An 18,109-nucleotide genomic window follows, 5' to 3' on the forward strand; every position below is an offset into this window, starting at 1 on the left:
AGCTGAGGCACTTTTACCGTTAAGGGCCTTCATACAACTTCTAATCTTCCAGCAGCTTTAAACTTGCATAGAGAACAACTTTTCAAAGCATTTGATTATGAGATGTGAATGTATGTGTGCAAACATCTAATGAGATCTACACATTTCCCCCACCAGGTTTGGAGGAGAACAGCCTGTGTACATCAATATTATTAGGGATCCTGTCAACCGATTTTTATCGAACTATTTTTTCCGTCGATTTGGAGACTGGAGAGGGGAGCAAAATCATATGATCCGCACCCCAAGTATGAGGCAAGAAGAAAGATATCTAGTAAGTTCTTTTAAATTAAAGGCTGTTAACAAAATACTTATTTGTTCACCATCCAGATAAATAATTACAAAAATTGAAACAGGATGTTTGGAAAGTTAGAGAATGAATTATCTTTTGTCTCCCTTCAGCCATTCCTGGTGTAGGGCTTCATGTTAAGTTGTATAGTCTTGATTTTAATCAGGCTGTATAGAGCATATGCTGCCTTGGTCAGGAATATAATTATCTTTTTGTCATGTTAGAGAGATGTGGTGAGTGAGTTAATACATTTTATTGGACCAACTTCTGTTGGTGAGAGACAAGTTTTTGCGTTTAAATAGAGCTCTTCTGCATACAACAATGGAAGACATCTAATTTGTCAAGATAACTGTGAGCCGGGTCCAACTGCCATTGAAGTTAATGGAGGCTTTCATTTACTTATTTGGCATTGGATTAGGCCCTCTATTTGTCATGCTGGATATTTGGGACTGAGACCAAGAATGTCAGTCATGCAGTTTCACTAGAGTAGGGGGGTTCTCTCAACAAATTTTTTGGGTGGCCTCCGAATGCGGCCACCAATTCTCACTGGTGGCCACACTGACACTTTTTCCTAAAATACTTAATTAACTTGAGGAAAAACAATTAAATATGCACAGACACACATCCAAATACTTGTAATGTGTATTTGTAGGGTTTTTTGGCAGACTCAGTAATACAAATAACGCTGCCTCCCACTTTGCGAGTGATATTTGTATATTTGTTAATATCACAGCACACTTAGTACCTACCTGGGAGGCTGTGAAAAGTGATGTGATTTTTAACAAACATACAGGTATCACTTTTCACAGATAGTTAGTAAGTCTGCTATGAAAAGTGATACTTGCATGTTTGTTAATATCACTTTTCTTATTAAGCCCTGGATGGAGGGGACACGGCGGGAGGCGGCAGGGGCCAGAGGTGATGGTGGGATGGATGTGGGGATGGGGAGCCAGTTGGGGCCTGGGGCAATGAGGGGGTGGATGCGGGGCTATGGGAGGCAGCAGGGGCAATGGGGATGGGTGATGAGTCCAGGTGTCACGTGGACAGAGCCAGGACCCGGTGTCTTTTGCCATGCAGCCAGGGCCAAGATTCAGCGCCCGCGGCCAGAGCTGGGGACAGGAACTGCGTGGCCGGAGCCATGGCCTAGTGTCTGTTGCCATGCAGCCGGGCTGGGACTCAGTGCCCACGGCCAGAGCCAGGAGCTGGGGACAGGAATTGCATTGCCAGAGCCAGGGATTGGAGTCTCCTGCCACGCAGCCAGAGCTGTGGGTCAGTGCCCGGGGACCAGTGTCTGCCACCGCATGGCCAGAGCTGGATCTGGGTGCCAGAGCCCAGGGCTGCGTGGCCGGAGCTCAGGAACAGAAGAGCTGTGGGTTGGCGCCTGCTGCTGTGCAGCTCGGGCAGGGGATCAGTGCCAGGGGCTGGGGCCGCACAGCTGGAGCTGTGGATTGGCGTCTGCCACTGCCTTGGGACTGGAGCCTGCTGCCACACAGCTGGAACCGGAGGCTGAAGCCCTGCAGCTGGAGCCCAGGGCCATGGGGCCAGAGCTGAGGGGGTCAGTACCACTGCCCCGCGGTTGGAGCCCGGGGCCACACGGCCAGGCTCCTGAAGTCCCACCGCTGAAGCCTCCCCCCAAGGTGGTCAAGAACTCACCTTGCTCCTGCAGCGTTGTGCCCCACCTCTCTCCAGAGGTGGTGCGGGGCACTGCGCATCCAGGAGCAACAAGGAGGGAGTGTGAGAGGCTGATGCTTTGCCCCCTCCCCCAATCACTGCCCAGGAGGCTGTTGTGGCCCCATGAAAACCTCCTGGTGGCGCCAGGTGGCCGCATTTGAGAAATGTTGCACCAGAGTGCTTAAGAAATTTGGGTGAGCCTAAAAATTTCATATTCTTCCTGTAAAGCTAAAGTAGACTCAACCAGCTGCAAGTGGTGTCTTTCACAGACTGATCCGATTCCAGTTCTTGATTTTATTTGCTCAGCTTTCTTTTGTGACATAAATGCTACTTGTGGTTGATCTTCTGTTCTGTGGAATATACGTTTGCTAATTTTGTGTTTTTTACATTGATACTGTGTGTACTCAGCAACTTGAGAATAGTAGACTGCCTGAGGGTGACCTGTTGCACACCCAATGTGTAGTATACACATAATGTCTCAGCAAAGACAAAAATATGGAGTTACATCCTGACCCCATCACAGTCAGTGTTGAAACCTCCCATTGGCTGCAATTGTGCCAGCTTTCACCCATGATTACCTAACACATTGGGTGTCATTAGGTATAAATATAAAGCAGTATGTTCAAGAAAGAGTTATGAAAGCTAGAAAAGACATTTTGTAATTAAACGTTCATTTGAAATTACTCTGCTTACAATTTTCAGAAATAAGCTTTAGCCTACTCCAGCACCATGTAAGGTTGCTGCTTATTGCCACATGGATCAGTTCCAGTTTGTGGATATTTAATTCTTTTTCCAGAGCTGTGATTGTCCTCACCAGCTGAAGTACCACAGTGCTTACTTCAAAATTCAGAGACAACCAAGGAAAAGGATCCCTAGGGCACATTTGTGATAGGGCAGCTTGCTTCTTTATTTTATGACCTTATAGAAAATGGTACAGGATCAAAATAGATGAGGGTCTAGAGAACAACAAGAGAGAAAAATGGCATAGAATCATAGAACTGTTGCAGGGGGTTAGACGAGAAATCATCAAGTCTATCCCCCTGCACTGTGGCAGGACCAAATAAACCTAGACCATCCCTGACAGGTGTTTGTCTAACCTGTTCATAAAAACCTCCAATGATAAGGGTTCCACTTGGAAGCCTATTCCAGAGCTTAACTACCCTAATAGTTAAAGTTTTCCCAAATATCCAACGTAAGTCTCCCTAGCTGCAGATTATGCTCATTACTTCTTGTCATACCTTCAGTGGACATGGAGAACAAGTGATCACGGTTCTCTTTATAGCAACCCGCAACATATTTGACGACTGTTATCAGGTTTCCCCTCAGTCTTCTTTTCTCAAGACTAAACATGCCCAGGTTTTTTAACCTTTCCTCAGAGGTCAGGTTTTCTAACATGTTTTATCATGTTTTTGCTCTCCTCTGGGCTCTTTCCAATTTGTCCACATCTTTCCTAAAGTGTGGTGCCCACAGTTGGACACAGTACTCCAGCTGAGGCCTCCCCAGTGCTGTGTAGAGCAGGACAATTACCTCCCATTTCTTACATATGGCACTCCTGTTAATACGCGATAGAATGGATGTTGTGAAGGCAAAAATTATAACTGGGTTAAAAAAAAATTAGATACGTTCATGGAGGATAGCTCCATCAGTGGCTATTAGTCAAGATGGTCAGGGATACAACCTCATGTTCTGGGTGTCCCTAAACTTCCAGCTGCCAGAAGCTGGGACTTGTTGACAGGTGATGGATCACTTGATAAATTACCTTGTTCTTTTAATTCCCTCTGAAACATCTGGCACTGGCCACCATCGGAGGACTGGACAATTGGTCTGATCCAATATGGACATTCTTATGTTTGTATGAATGATATTTTTCACAGCTGAATCACGTTGACTCATTCAGTTTGTGATCCACTGTAACCCGCACATCCTTTTCAGCAGTTCTACCGCCTTGCCAGTTATTTTCCATTTTGTAGTTGGGGATATGATTTTTTTCCTTCCTAAGTGAACTGTTTTGTATTTGACTTTGTTGAAGTCAGACCAATTCTTCAATTTGTCGAGGTTGTTTTGAATTCTAATCCTGTCCCTCCAAAGTGCCTGCAGCCCCTCCCATCTGCAAATTTTATAAGCATATTCTTCACTCCATTATCCAAGTCAATAATGAAAATATCGAATAGTGCTAGACTCAGGACTGACCCCGTGGGACCTCACTATATTATCCATGCCTAGTTTGACAACAAACCACTGATAATTACTCTTTAAGTACAGACTTTCAAACAGTTCTGCACCCAATTTACAGTAATTTCATCTAGACTACATATCCCCCGTTTGCTTATGAGAATGTAATGCAGGACTGTGTCAAAAGCCTTAGTAAAATCAAGTTATAGCTGCACATCATCTGCTTCCCTCCTATCTATGAGGCCAGTATCTTAAAGAAAAATAAGTAAATTTTTTGGAGGGGCAAGGAAGTAGATGAGGCACAAGATGTGTTCTGTACCCTTTTTCACACCACAACTCTGAATTACTTCTGCACAGCACAATTCACAATAACCATCCTAGATGAGGTCAGTTTTACCTAAACAAGGCTATGTTTTTGCATGTAGCTGAGCTGTAGGGGTTTTTTTTTTTCTCATTTGTTTGTTTTTTGGCTCTGTTACTTTTATCATATGACTGCTTGGGGTACTTGCATGGGTTACAGTAAGCATTTTAAAATTTTATCACATCTACTATATAATTAAAAACTCATTTGTAAGTGTTGAAAGTATTTCTGCATTTACTGTATGTCTGGGGATAGTAAGGGTCAGCTTGGGTCATTGTTGACATTCTCATGCGTGTGCTTGGAAGGCAGACTAACAGCTTTCCATTATGTGTGCAACATACGTGTGTTTGTGTTCTGTGGTGTGTGTATAGGACAGAACAGTTGGGAAAGTATATTTATACTAGAGTCATCTTGCCTTCCCTTTAGGAAAAAAATAGGAGATTATTGGTACACTTTGTACTTTATCCTGCAAGGTGCTGACTGCCTTCTCTTGTCATTTAAATGGGCGGTATGGTGATTGGCACCTCTCTGCTTAAAAATAGGTGAGTATTTCATAAGGCTTCATGCAATTTAACCCATTCTTTAAGGCTTATGATTCACCAAATACGTAAAGTTTCAGTATATTTACTTCCAACAGGCATTGTTACAGGGCTGGAACTTCATAAACGTGTATAATTCCTTGGTATCCCTCTTGCTTTAAATGTTAATGGCAGAATGGAAAAAGATGCCCATCTTTGTACTCTGGCAAGTTTTCTCTCTCACACTCACACACACACACGTGTATGTGCGCATGCACAGTTTGGTCCATACATATTTGCATGGACACAGAAGTTATAGGCACAAGAAAAAAAATTATAGTAGCAGAAGGCCAGTAAAATGTTGGTGTCAGTAGCCCATTGTCTTGCTCAAAGAGCATTTTGTTCTTTTAGAGACATTGTCAGCAACTTTGTAAAGATTAATTTGTGTTTTTTGTTTTAATTTTCACTGTTCATAATGCTCTACTGGAAGCCTGGAAACAAAATGTTCCCCTTTTGGACTCTGTCCTCCTCCTTTTGGCAAACTTTGATTGTCAGATGTCTTATTCAAAGAGGCTTGTTGTTCATGTCTGAGTAAAGTATAGGCCAGCTGCCAACAAAATTCATTTTAACAAAAGTCACTCGTTCAGAATGTTAAAGATTTTTGAAGATGTGTTATCTAACCAAATTTCATAGTATGTAACTGCATCTTAACCCTTTCCTTTGTAGTGCAAAGAGGTGTATACTTATATTTTAACTGAGATTATGGGTTTTATGGCCACTTTAAAATCTGCTAAATCAATTGCTTGATCTAGTTGGGAAGAAAATAAGGATAAAATTTTTACCCCAGACATACAGCGTGGCAGTCTTTTAGTATAATACTGATCCTTGGGCAGGTTTCTGCCTTCAACCCTCCACATTTACTTCCTAAAGATTTTCTTTGGATGAAAACTAGCCATATAGTGTGTGTTCTTTTCTGGGGGGGATGTGGGGGGTTTCAGAGGGTCATCTTAGTTTTGGGTAACCCCTCATAAAGCTCTTTAAACGCAAAACATTGCATTATAAGTGAACTGCTGCTAGTGTAGTGGTGGTGTTGGTCATTGTGCTACACATAAACAACTTGGGATGGATTGTGCCTAGCCATGTGCTGATGTGCAAAGAGAGAGGACACGAGTGAGGAGGACAGAAAAAGATGGCCCTGTTCCCCTTCCCTTATGCGCCTGAACAGGGGCCAGGAAGAATACCAGTTCTTGGATTCCACATATATAAGAACAAGGGGAGTCTAGCACAGATCACTATTCTAGCCTGCCAAAAAGGGAGGGGGTTGGGCAGAAGGGAGTACGGGGCTGTGGTCCCACGCTCATCCTTCCCTACCCCCTTTTTTGGACCATGTGAAATGTTGTATTTACGTACTAAATATGGTACAGGCAGCTGCTGCAAGGTGAGCTTCTCCACACAGCTCAGCCCGTTCCTTGACCTAATCTGCAAAGACCACTGTCTCTGCTGAAGTGATGTATACAATCAACCATCTAAACAGCTCAGTCCTGGACTTCTCCAAAGGTAAATAGTGTTGATGTTTTAGTGTGTGTGACAGTATATTGGGAAATGTCTGAAACCACCAATCCCTCTTCAATTAGGATTTCAAGCACATTCATTGGGAACTGTCCCACCTTATGTTCCCATAAAATTAGAAGTTCTTTTAGTTCCTTTGGGCCAAAATCATTTGCCCAAATGTATTGACTCTGGAGGCATTCAGTCCAGCCTAACTAAAGCAACTATGTCATTCACAGCACAGGTAAGGCAGCTTTTAAAAGAAAACTCCATCCATGAATTTAGTTTAGGCCCCAGGCCTGAGAGATCAGAAGCTAAGGACACCTCACAAAGAATATAAACTATTTGTATTTGAAAACTTTTGATTACAGTTGTTCTTTCTAAACTTCCTGCTGGTCATGGCCACCTTTCAGAAACTGTTGGGATCATTTGTAATACGAGGAGTGTGAGAGAGAAAATATAAAAGAGATGTAAGGATCTCTTTTAATACTGACTTAACAACCTTTGATCTAAGGGCCAAATACAGAAATAATGTGTGAAGTGGTGTAAGTTTTATGTTATTAATTGGGCTTCAGGGAGTCTAACTGGGTCTGATTCTGAACTCGTAGTTGTAAATAAATGTCAGTGTAACTTCATTGACTTCAACAGAGTTACTCCTGATTTATTCCCGTGTAAAATCAGAAAAACCCTGAGTCCAAAGGCATAATTTGCATACTAAAAGGCTAAAAGAGGGGGGTTAGCCAGAAAAAAAGAGCCAAGAAAGGATAATTTAAGATAATATCCTTCTTGATGGATCACTGGATGGATCACTGGATGATGACTGGTTCTGTGCATTCCCCCCCGGGGCGCCTGGTGTTGGCCACTGTCGGAACACAGATACAGGGATAGATGGACCTTTGGTATGACTCAATATGGCCATTTTTATGTTCTTTTGTACTTATAAAGTTTCATTATAAGTACCTGTTTTTACACACACACAAATTTCTGAAAACTTTGGGATGAAATCTTCCATACTTGGTCTCTACTCGAAGGGGAATATTTTAAACATTTTAAACAAAATCCTTCATCTTTTTCTTCTTTAAGTTTAGTAGTTAAAATACATGATCCCTTCCTTCTTTTAAAGAAATTCTAATCACATTTTAGGCCTCAGTTCTACAAAATCTTACTTATACAAGTGGCCCCACTTGAGAGTCTCCCCCCCCCCCCCCTTTTTTTTTTGGTCACCTTTAAATTAAACCTGGGAAAACAAATGCAAAAAAATGCATGAATGCTACATTAAGTATGGTTTCTGCAGCAAGTTTAGATCCGCCATATGGTACAGACTGGTTTTTCTTGTTAAATATGTAGATCAGTATATTTATTGAGGTCATTACTTTATGTGATAAAAAGCTCAAAATGCTGTTAGAACATCCATCTGCATTCCCCAACATTGTGAATTTGACTAACAATGTTGTATTACTGCAGCGTTTTGCATTTGATGTATGCATATTAATAAGTACATTTAAGTAATTAATAAATCCTCAATATTTGTCTAGCTCCGTTAATGTACTGTATTTTATTAATTAAATCAGTAATAAAATGTGTAATGTTCATGTGTAGAAGAGAATTGGCCATCACAAGCATCTACCAATATCGGATCCTGCCTGTAGTATTTTTTCCCTTTTGTTTGGAAATTGAAAATATCCAGTAAAGAGTCATTATTTTTTCAGCATTAAGGAACAAATTGGGCCCAATCGTGCCACGCCCTCTATGGATGAAATTCATTCCTGTGTTTCTGTTAACTTCACTGAGAGCTGCGTGCATAGATACCTTGTCAGATTCAGGACCCTTGTTTCTTATTAAAGGGTTAGACTTTATTTACCATCAATTGTCAAAAGTTCTCTAAGAAGCACTGCTTACAAAATTAAGATTGTTAAACCCAGTATTTATTGTATAATTTCAAATATTGTAATAACATTCCTTGTGTTGTTTAGTTTGCTGCAGACATGGCCTCCTGGAGATATCAGGGCCCAGGAAACACTTAAGTCCTGGGTGCCCTCTAGCTATATTGTTTTCCCTATCTCCTTACATATGTATAATGCCTTCCAAGTGAGGATCTCAAAGCAGATTACAAACATGAATTGATTAAACCTCACTAAATTCCTCAAAGGGCCAAAAATGATGTTTCCTTTACATCGGGAAACGGAGACACAGAGCGGTTAGAAGTGACTTGACCAAGTTCACACAGTAAGAGTGTTATGGAGCCAGGAAAAATAGTTCTTGGATCATCTGGTTCCCAGTCATGAGCTTTAACCATAAGACTATATTTTATGTATCTTCTTTCCCTCCTCTCCAAACTTACGCACACACACAGGCCAGCATGCTCCCAGTGTTATACCCCTGTGCTGAGATGACTGGTGGTATTCTTTTGATGTCTTTCAGTCTGTCCTGTAGTGCTGATGCTTAAATTTGCCAGCTGTAAATTCTCATTTGAAGATCACACAGTAGCTTCAATAACTAATGCTACCATTCAGGATGCAGGCAGGGCGCTTCTCAGGCATAGCCACCTGTCAGCTGACCCGATTAGAACAGTTTTTTTTCTTTTCTAATGAGTTCTTTTAATAGTCTCCAGCTGTTCCCTTTTTCTACATTAACTCTCAAAATAAAGCTGTGTATTTGTCTCATATTTGTTTAACTGTTCGGAGAATGTGTATGCTCTTAACACAATTTATTGTTCACTTAGATTCTCCCATTCTATATTAATCATTTGCAAAATCATAAAGAGTCACTGTCAGATAACTTAGGCCCTCAAATTAGATTGTGTTCTTAATTTTAAAAATAACTATAGAAAACATGATATTAACAGTAACATTTTCTTGTCAGTGATTTTTTTAAATGGTTTTCCATTGCAGGGTTTGCAACCCAAACACTGTAGCATGATCCTGCTGCATGAGAACCAGAAATTAACCTCGCTAATTTATTTTCAGTGACCAAGCTGAGCAAAGTGCAGATGGTAAATAATAAATAACATAACAGTGAAAATTGGGTCTTGAAAATATTGTGAGTTTCAGCAACATAAGATGGTATTAGTAACACAAGTGAAGAGATTTGGATTTGATCAATGATTTTTAACCTGACAATAGTTCCATCATTCTGTGTTGCACCCCTTTTCAGTAAAGGACTATGTAGGGTAACCACAAAGCTTTGCTTCAGAATATAAAAATTAAGTCAGTTTTTTCTTAAGATTTGTGGATGTTCAGCACTTTGTGACTGAGCATCTCAAACTATATTGCAAACGTTAAGAAACTCCATGAGAATTTAGGACCCAGGAAGCACTGAAGTCCTGGGTGTTAGTCAGTGGTACCACAGGTGCTCAACACCACTGACAATCAGGTCACTTACATTTAGGAACCAACATTAGGCACCCAAGTCTGAAAATGTTGACGTTCATTTTTGCAGCTAGCAAGTTCAAGCGAGTTCTGTGCTATCCTTATGGGTGAAAAGAATATAATGCAGCTTTTTTTAAATTATTTTTCAAGATACTATTGTCTAGTTTATGCATGTGTGGCCATACTTTCCCTTTCAGCTCACAGCCCGAAGACCAGGCTGTGTGCTGGGTATCTTATAGCGGAAGACCAAAATGGAAAGATCACCAAGTCTGGTGTTTGTAAGTCCTCAGGGGTGTGCATGGCATTTGCCACAGTGACATTGCACAAGCAAAACAATGGGGACAAGGAAATACATGTTTTTACCAGGAGTTCCTGTCACCAAGCAGACCCATCACCAGCCAAATGTGAAGGATAGTGTGTGCATGTGCACACATCTCCACAGATTGCAGGGGAACATCCCTTGTGCTTCCAGTCATCCTCCTCTACCCATACACCCTGTTGATCAAGGCCAACAGGGCAGATGGAACTGACAGGACCATTCTCTTCCCCTTAGATTCTGACTGTAGAGGTGGGTAAGTTAGCAGGAGGGAGAGCTGAAGGCTACAGGCTCGCTCTCTCTTTCCCACTCTGCTCCCCATGAGGAAAGGTGGGGAAACCAACGGGGGGACAGCCCTTGTTGTAGGAGAAGGGAGGCAGATGGAGCATCTTTCACACTATTTCTCCCATCAGGTGCTGGTGCTGCCTCACCTGCGTGGCAGAAAGGTGAGGAGTTTGCTCAGGAACAGATTGTGTTTGACACTGGGTGATCGCTAAAACTGATGTGTTCAATGTGAGTTTCTTCAGTGTTGCATTGTTTGAAAGAGGAAGGGAACATTCCTTCCCTGAATGAGGTGTTAGCTGTTTTCCTCATGAGGGGCACCACTTGCTCCGGACTTGCTTTCGCAAGCCAGGAAGGTCATGAGTTGATTTGCAAGTCTTAAAGACACCCCTTTAGGATGTCCAGTACTTCTTGATGAATGAATGTACTGAACTCCAAGAATGCAGGCAAGCTATTGGTGGGTGGACATGTGTGGAGCGGATCCATGGTGTCTGCACCTCTCGGATCATGTTTGATGCAAATGCACAAGCCACTGTGATATGACACTTCCTCACCATTTATCAGTTGCTAGGATGATGTCAAAGCAGAACCTGTCTTCACTTCTCTCTCCTCCTCTTCCCTTCCCTCTAGGGTGCCGAACGCCCGATGGAAAAGGGACACTGGTGGCTCTGGTTGGCACTGCCAGCCAGGCCATTAAAATTCTGGTTGGTGGCGCAGCATGGGCCCGGGGCTAAGGCAGGTTTACTGCCTGCTCTAGCTCCCAGCGGTGGCCAGGTCCTTGCATCCCCTAGGCGCATGGGCGGGGAGGCTCCGCGCGCTACCCCCACCCCTAGTGTCATCTCCGCATATCCCATTGGCCAGGAACTGTGACCAGTGGGAGCTGCGGGAGCAGCACCTGTGGGTGTGAGGGCAGCATGCAGAGCCTCCCTGCCTACCCATGTGCCATGGGGCTGCAGCCACCTGCCGGCTGCTTCCTGGGTGCCATGATAAGCACTGCCGGGACCCCACATTCTGAACCCCCTCCCACACCCCAACCTCCTGTGCCAGCCTGGAGTCTTCACCCGCACCTAAACTCCCTCCCATAGCCTGCACCCCCTCAACACCCTACCCTAGCCCTGAACCCCCTCCCAAACCCCTCATCCTTGGCCACCCCCAGAGCCTGTACCCCCTGCCAGAGTCCTTACCCTCCCTGCACTCCAACTCCCTGCCCCAGCCCAGAGCCCCCTCCTGCACCCCAAATCCCTCATCCCTGGGCCCAACCGGAGCCCTCAACCCGCTCCCACACGCCAACCCTTTGCCCCAGCCTGGTGAAAGTGATTGGGGGGAGGAGGGGAGAGCAAGCAATGGGGTGGGATGGAGCAAGCAGGGGCGGAGCCTTGAAAAAGGGGTGTGGCCTCGGGGAAGGGTGTTTGTTTTTGTGCAGTTAGAAAGTTGGCAACCCTACCTCCCCCTGCCAGTTACCACATCAGTCCTTTACTCTGCATGGGCCTGCGCACAGTTGCAGCTTCTCCTTTAGGCTGGCCAGTGCAGCTGCTAAACTTTTAACAGCCAGGTTGGCATCTCACTTCAGGGCCACTATGCCTGTTTTGTTCCCCTTCCTGCTGCTGCTGCTTTTCCTGCCAGCTGCCTCTCCAGACCTATGCCCAGACTTCCCCGGCCTCACTTGTTGGGTACTATGGCCCTGAGTATAGGGAAGGTTATGAACTCATATGCCAATGCCTTGAACAAATTAATTTTTAAATATTTTTGTGGGCTCCATAACTATGCAAACTGCTTCTCCCTCTCTGATGCCAAATGAGTGCAGTTGCCTTCCCAGCACTCTCTGAGCTGCCGGTCTTCTGCCAGGACCTCCTCCGGACCAGGAAGCTGAGCTCGGCGACCAGGTCCGTGGCAACCACTGAGGGGGCAGATCTCCTCACAGAGCCCCTGCTACACAATCTTCATCTTCTTCTGCAGGTGGCGGAGTCGCCCTCAGAGCACCAGAGGCTGGTCCTGGCAGAAGTTAGCAGGATCAGAGACCTCCTGGACTACGACCGGGGGGACTGGGTGGATCCCTATGCATTTGGCTGGTGCATGGGGCTCTCCACCCTTGGCATCCCTTGGCGCATAGTTCGGGAGGTGGAGACAGCCTTATTACCCACTTCTCGGTCTTTCCTCAAGCGGGTCCTGCACGAGATTATCCTCCACCCGCCCCTCACCCCAGGCCCTCCATATCTCTTCACCTGGCACCTGCCCCGTGAGTCCTCTTGGCCCCCACCCCTTTGTACCCTGAGCTGGCTGCACGATTTGCAGCTGGTTCGCTTCCGAACTGCGCTGCGAGACCATCTTTACACGCTCGTGCTCCACACTCTTCACCACCCACGTGTCCCACCCCAACACCAAGTGGCAGCACCTTCTACCAGCTGTAGAGGGTGAGGGACCCCAGTGGGCCAATCTCTACTCCATCTTGGTTCCACGGCCCGCCAGGAATATTAGCTGGTGGCTCCTTCATGGAGCCATGAGCACGGGCATGTACCTGGCGCAGTTCACCTCTATTCCCAAAGCTTGTCCTTTTTGCGGTATGAGGGAGACCCGGGCGAATGTCTATCTGCAGTGCACCAGGTTGCAACCCCTCTTCCTGCTCCTCCAGAACCTGTTCTTGCGGTTCTGGCTGCACTTTTCCCCGCACCTTTTTATATATGCACACCCCACCGCTGGCCCCATGAAGTTGAGGGGCCTCCTCGTCAGCAACCTCCTAGCTGTGGCCAAGGTGGCCATTTAAAACAGCAGGGAGAGGAGGTTGGCTGAAGAGGGGCTCTGAGACTGTGGGGCCTGTTTTCGTTCCTTTGTCTGCTCATGCATCCGGGCGGAGTTCCTCTGGGCCACATCCACTGGCTCCTTGGATACCTTTGAGGAGCAGTGGGCACTGTCCGGGGTTCTCTGCTCGTTGTCCCCTTCAGGTTCCCTAGTTTTGGCCCTTTGACCCTCATACCTGTTCCTGTTTTTTTTCTTTGTTGTCCCCTGAATTTAGTTGAGTTCTGGGCTCAGTAGCTCCTCCCTGGGCTGTGGGAGGGGCTTTCAGCCCACCCACTTCCTAGCACCCAAGAAGGACAGTTTATAATCAGATATATTTATCTATTTCTATTTGTTACAGGGTGGATTGTCCCAGAGGCTGGAGAGCCTGGGGCTAAGCCAGCCCTGATTACAGGATGTGCCACACCTGGGTTGAATCAGGGGATCCCAGGATAAAAAGAGTGGGAAGCTGCAGTGAAGGCAGAAGCCCAAGCAACTTGCCGTTTGGTCTGTAGACACTGCAGGGAGAAAGAAGTCTCCCATAGGGCCCTGAAGCAGCAAGAGAGGGTGGGAGAGAGTTCTCCAGGTAGGGAAGCTTAGGAGCGAGACTGTGCAAGCCGTGGAGAAACTGTCAGGGCCTGTTGGGGTGAAGTCTGTGTGCATTTGTGTTTGTGGTGTTTTGGGTTAATCAGGAGAGAGACACTGAACTGCGCTGGGCATAGGGGGCCTAAATGAAGTGTGTGTCAGAGGACTAACTGAAGCTCTTGTGGGGATTGTTCGAGCCACTTTTGAACTGAGAGTACTTAAGGGCCCTTGAATGGGGGAAACATAGGCAGGGTGCTGCAGAGTGACTTCTGGCCATGAGGGGCTACTCAAGACATGAGTGCATGATCTTATACTATTTCACAAACTAAAGTAGGAGTGTTAAGCTGCTCTCCATTTAGGTTTTATAATGGAAAGGAAAATTACGCAGTGATTGTTGAGCCAATGTGCTGCTGAAATAGCAGCTGGGCTCATGGAAGGCCGCTTAACGCTACCTGAGGCCTTCCCTATTGGTTCCTTTGTTCCTCTTTCTCAAGTTCTAGACATGAATTTTGCAGGCAGTTGCATTTCTTTAAACTGTGTCTTGAGAGTGGCTGTCAACCTATTAAGATGTGGCCCCATTCCGTTCCATGTCTGTTCTTTGTCTAAAACTCACCCGTTTGTAACTAATCCTTCTTAGGTACCAGGAATTCTCTTTAAAATGATTTTTTGGATATCTTACATAGGGAAATAAATTGGGAGGGGAAAAAACATTCAATTCAGCTTTCCACATACCCTCCTCATCTTGGCAAGACTGACAGTATTTGGATATTGCTGAAAAGGAGATGAAGGAAGCCACCAAGAAATGCATTATTTATCTTGTTTTGTCTCTGTTATTTACAACTTGTCCTTTTTCCAGATAACCATGAAGGACATCCTAGTATCTGGTTTTAGCAACTCAGGTTTTTTGGTTTTTTTTTAAATAGTGCCCTTATAGATGAAGTATTTTATTAAGTAGGGTAACGTCTAAAGAATGTTACTGTTGTTAATCAGATTATTTTCACAATGGTATATTAATGCATCTTTATTTTTTAAATTAAAATATTCCAGTTTACTTTGAATTGCACTTGAGCATAATAGCTGGGTTAGAAAACAAATAAAGTGTTTCTCTTTGAAGTACTATGGGGAAACTGAAGAAAATGGTTTCATATCTCTTCCCCAGCTCATTTGTCCAACTACTTGAGGGTTTGTGGCCTGGTCCTTTGTATCACTTCTGTGTGGTGGCTGAATTTATATCATTCAAAGTAGGATTTAACATTGATCTTTCAAGACTGACAATGTCTTGTGTTGATATCACATCCATCCACTTACAAACAAATATCCAAAAATGTTAAATCACAGATATATTTTCTTTTAAAGCATGAAAATCATGGCATCCTCAACTTCTGTGACAGCTGTCCAGCATTATTTATCGTTAGTGGAGATATAATACAAGAGCACATTTGTAGACCTTCCTGAACTGTGGGGTTTTGAAGTTCTCTTAGCCATGTAATGCATTAAGCTCTACTGTACTATTTTTTGGTTTTGTTGTTGTTCAGTGTTTTACAGGAAATGTGAATGACTTATTTTGAAATTCAAAGGTATTTGTTTTAATAAGTGAGTACCTTAGGGGTACTTTCGTTTTCTTCTTAAAATGTAATTGAACATTCTTCTCTTCAATTCCCCTTGCAGTGTTTTCTGCACTCTTGACAAAAGGATTTCTAGAGACAAGGTGAATGAGGTAATCTCTTTTACTGGACCAACTTCTGTTGGTGAGAGAGACAAGCTTTTGAACTATACAGAGCTCTTCTTCAGGTCTGGGAAAGATATCAGAGCTAAATACAAGGTTGACTAGATAGAAGTTTAGTGTAAGTAGTTTACACACATTCTAAGGGACTATTCAAGGTGAAGTGACCTTTTAACACCCCTGTAGTCACAGGACGAAAAGGTGGGCTAGTGGGTTACAGATTGTTGTAATAAACCATAAATCCAGTGTCTTTATTAAGACCATGATTTTTAGCGTCTAGCCAAGTTATGAATTTAAGCTCCCAGGCTAGTCTTTTGAAAGTGTGCAGTTTCCTTTGAGGATGAGGACTGTTAATAAAAGGATTTCTGTTAGTAATTTGAAGTTAGCATGATATGCTAAAGAAAATGACATAAAATAGTTCCCAAAATTGTGGTAGCTTCTGATATTTAGCTGATAAACTATTAATACTAGAAGAAAACAAGCATTCAGAGTATTGGAAACAAATCTGTAAAAACTGATGTTTTTCAGCTGTGTATGTGATATTAAGCACTTAGTTTAACAGACTGTAAGTAATGGAGTTTGATTGTTTGAAGGAGACAAAGCTCTTAAACAAAATGGATAATTAAATACAAGTTAGAATAGAATGATTTTTTTGGAACTCAAAATGTTTATTATTCTTAAAAAGAGCACATCAGACTTTTTTTTCGGGGGGGGAGTTACCAAGCATTTTAAATGACCTAACTGCATGCTTTAAAATCCTGTGTGTGTGTGTGTGTATGAGGTTATATATACTTTGAAGCAAGTAAATGTATCGGTCCAGTTACAAATGTAGTGTGTTAATTAGCTTACAGTAAATCTTAAGGAAAAAACCTAACCATATCAAAATATTGTATATTTTTTTAAAAATTTGCTGTAAGCTAATTAACTTTCTACTTTTTCCACTGACCAAAGTACATTTACTTGCTTTAAAGTATATATAACCTCATAAGATAATATATTGTACTTGACTGCTTTTGGGAAGGGGGAAAAAAACGGTTTAGAGACCAGGAGGCTATTCGTATGTCTTTAAAGAAAAAACAGCCTACAACTGGAAATGTCTAGTGAGCTGCATAAAAGAGTACAGCTATTTAGTTTGACTGTTCAATGAAGCCACATTAGCATTTCCCTACCAAACCATGCTTAGGCACGGTCCTTGTTAGGAAGGGCCCAAAATGGTATCCCTCATCTTTATAGACAAACCCTAACTGTGTATTAAACCAGTTGAAATCAGAATTGTTTTGTTGCTAATACGACTCTTTTGGGGGCTGGGGATGGGGAAGGATTGCAGAGTGTCATCCCTCTCCTTGCTGAAATTTTTGGAACTCCTTACTGCCAACATATTGCGTGAATTCAGATTGCGGGGATAAAAATGACATTTTTATCAGTAATTTATAAAATAAACTGCATTTCCATCAAACCCTGAAGGGCTTGATAAACTCTAAAAATAACCAAACCTTGTTTTTTTAGTCCATTTTCTTATTTGTCTCCTCCTCCCCTCCTGCTACCCTTTTTTCCAATTTATGGATTGCTTTTCTGTTTGGTGCCACTGTGCACTGCCAGCGAAGTGAAGTAAACTAAAATCCTATTCTCTGAAAACATTGTGTTTTACTGAACCTTTCAGAGGATTTTAATCAAAATCCCAAAACCCTTTAGTTAATAGAATCACTCTAATCTGTGAAATACTGATAACTTTGCTGTTTCTTCCAAAGTATTCTTAAAAAAAACTAGTGTGGCTTGTGTGGATTAGATTTTAGCAGGTATCCTATATTTCTGACATTTTCACAGAGGCATTCAACTTAAATACTGCATAAGTTTTTAAAGTACCATGTTTAAGCATGCGTATTTGGCCCATTATCTTTATTTTTGACTAGTGTTGTCATTACAAATTATTTCTCTGCGGTGTCCTTTTACTTTGTGTGTGGATTCTTCCTGCAGATTTCCTGCGAAATGGTTTACATTATAACCACCTAGTCTTTGAGTGCTGATTCCTATATGTATACCACTGTGAGTTGTGCGCATACGCCTGGATTTGGAGAATTCTTGCAAGCGATGGCCATGGGTCTGTGCGTTCACCCTAGTCTTCCTTGTGCTTTCAACTGAAGGCATAAAGGAAGGAGCAAACTGTTCGCCTCTCTAGTTCCTTCTTATAGCTGCATGGCCTGGGTTGGAACCTCCAGTGTCTGGAGCTTTCCTTTGATTTCTTCAATCTGTAAATATTTCAGTTTGCCTCAGTTCCTTTTGTATATTCTCACTAATCTGTACAGGTGAACGCAGACCCAAACCCTTGGATCTTAAGAACAATGAAAAATCAATCAGGTTCTTAAAAGAAGAATTTTAATTAAAAAAAAAGATAAAAGAATCACCTCTGTAAAATCAGGATGGTAAATACCTTACAGGGTAATCAGATTCAAAACATAGAGAATCCCTCT

General features: G+C 43.2%; 1 protein-coding gene across 5 annotated transcripts in view; it reads left to right on the forward strand.

The window, feature by feature from the left end:
* UST (uronyl 2-sulfotransferase) overlaps positions 1–18,109 on the forward strand; it is a 312,291-nt gene that overhangs the window by 165,683 nt on the left and 128,499 nt on the right. For all 5 annotated transcript variants that reach the window (XR_006289649.1, XM_043543110.1, XM_043543111.1 and 2 more), the window contains exon 5: positions 157–310. Coding sequence is in view for 4 of the 5 variants with exons in the window: in XM_043543110.1 (XP_043399045.1) it covers positions 157–310 (154 nt within the window). In the remaining variant the exon portion in view is untranslated. The remainder of the gene's footprint in view (positions 1–156; positions 311–18,109) is intronic.

Source organism: Chelonia mydas, chromosome 3 (assembly GCF_015237465.2).
Source record: "Chelonia mydas isolate rCheMyd1 chromosome 3, rCheMyd1.pri.v2, whole genome shotgun sequence".
Lineage (NCBI taxonomy): Eukaryota > Metazoa > Chordata > Testudines > Cheloniidae > Chelonia > Chelonia mydas.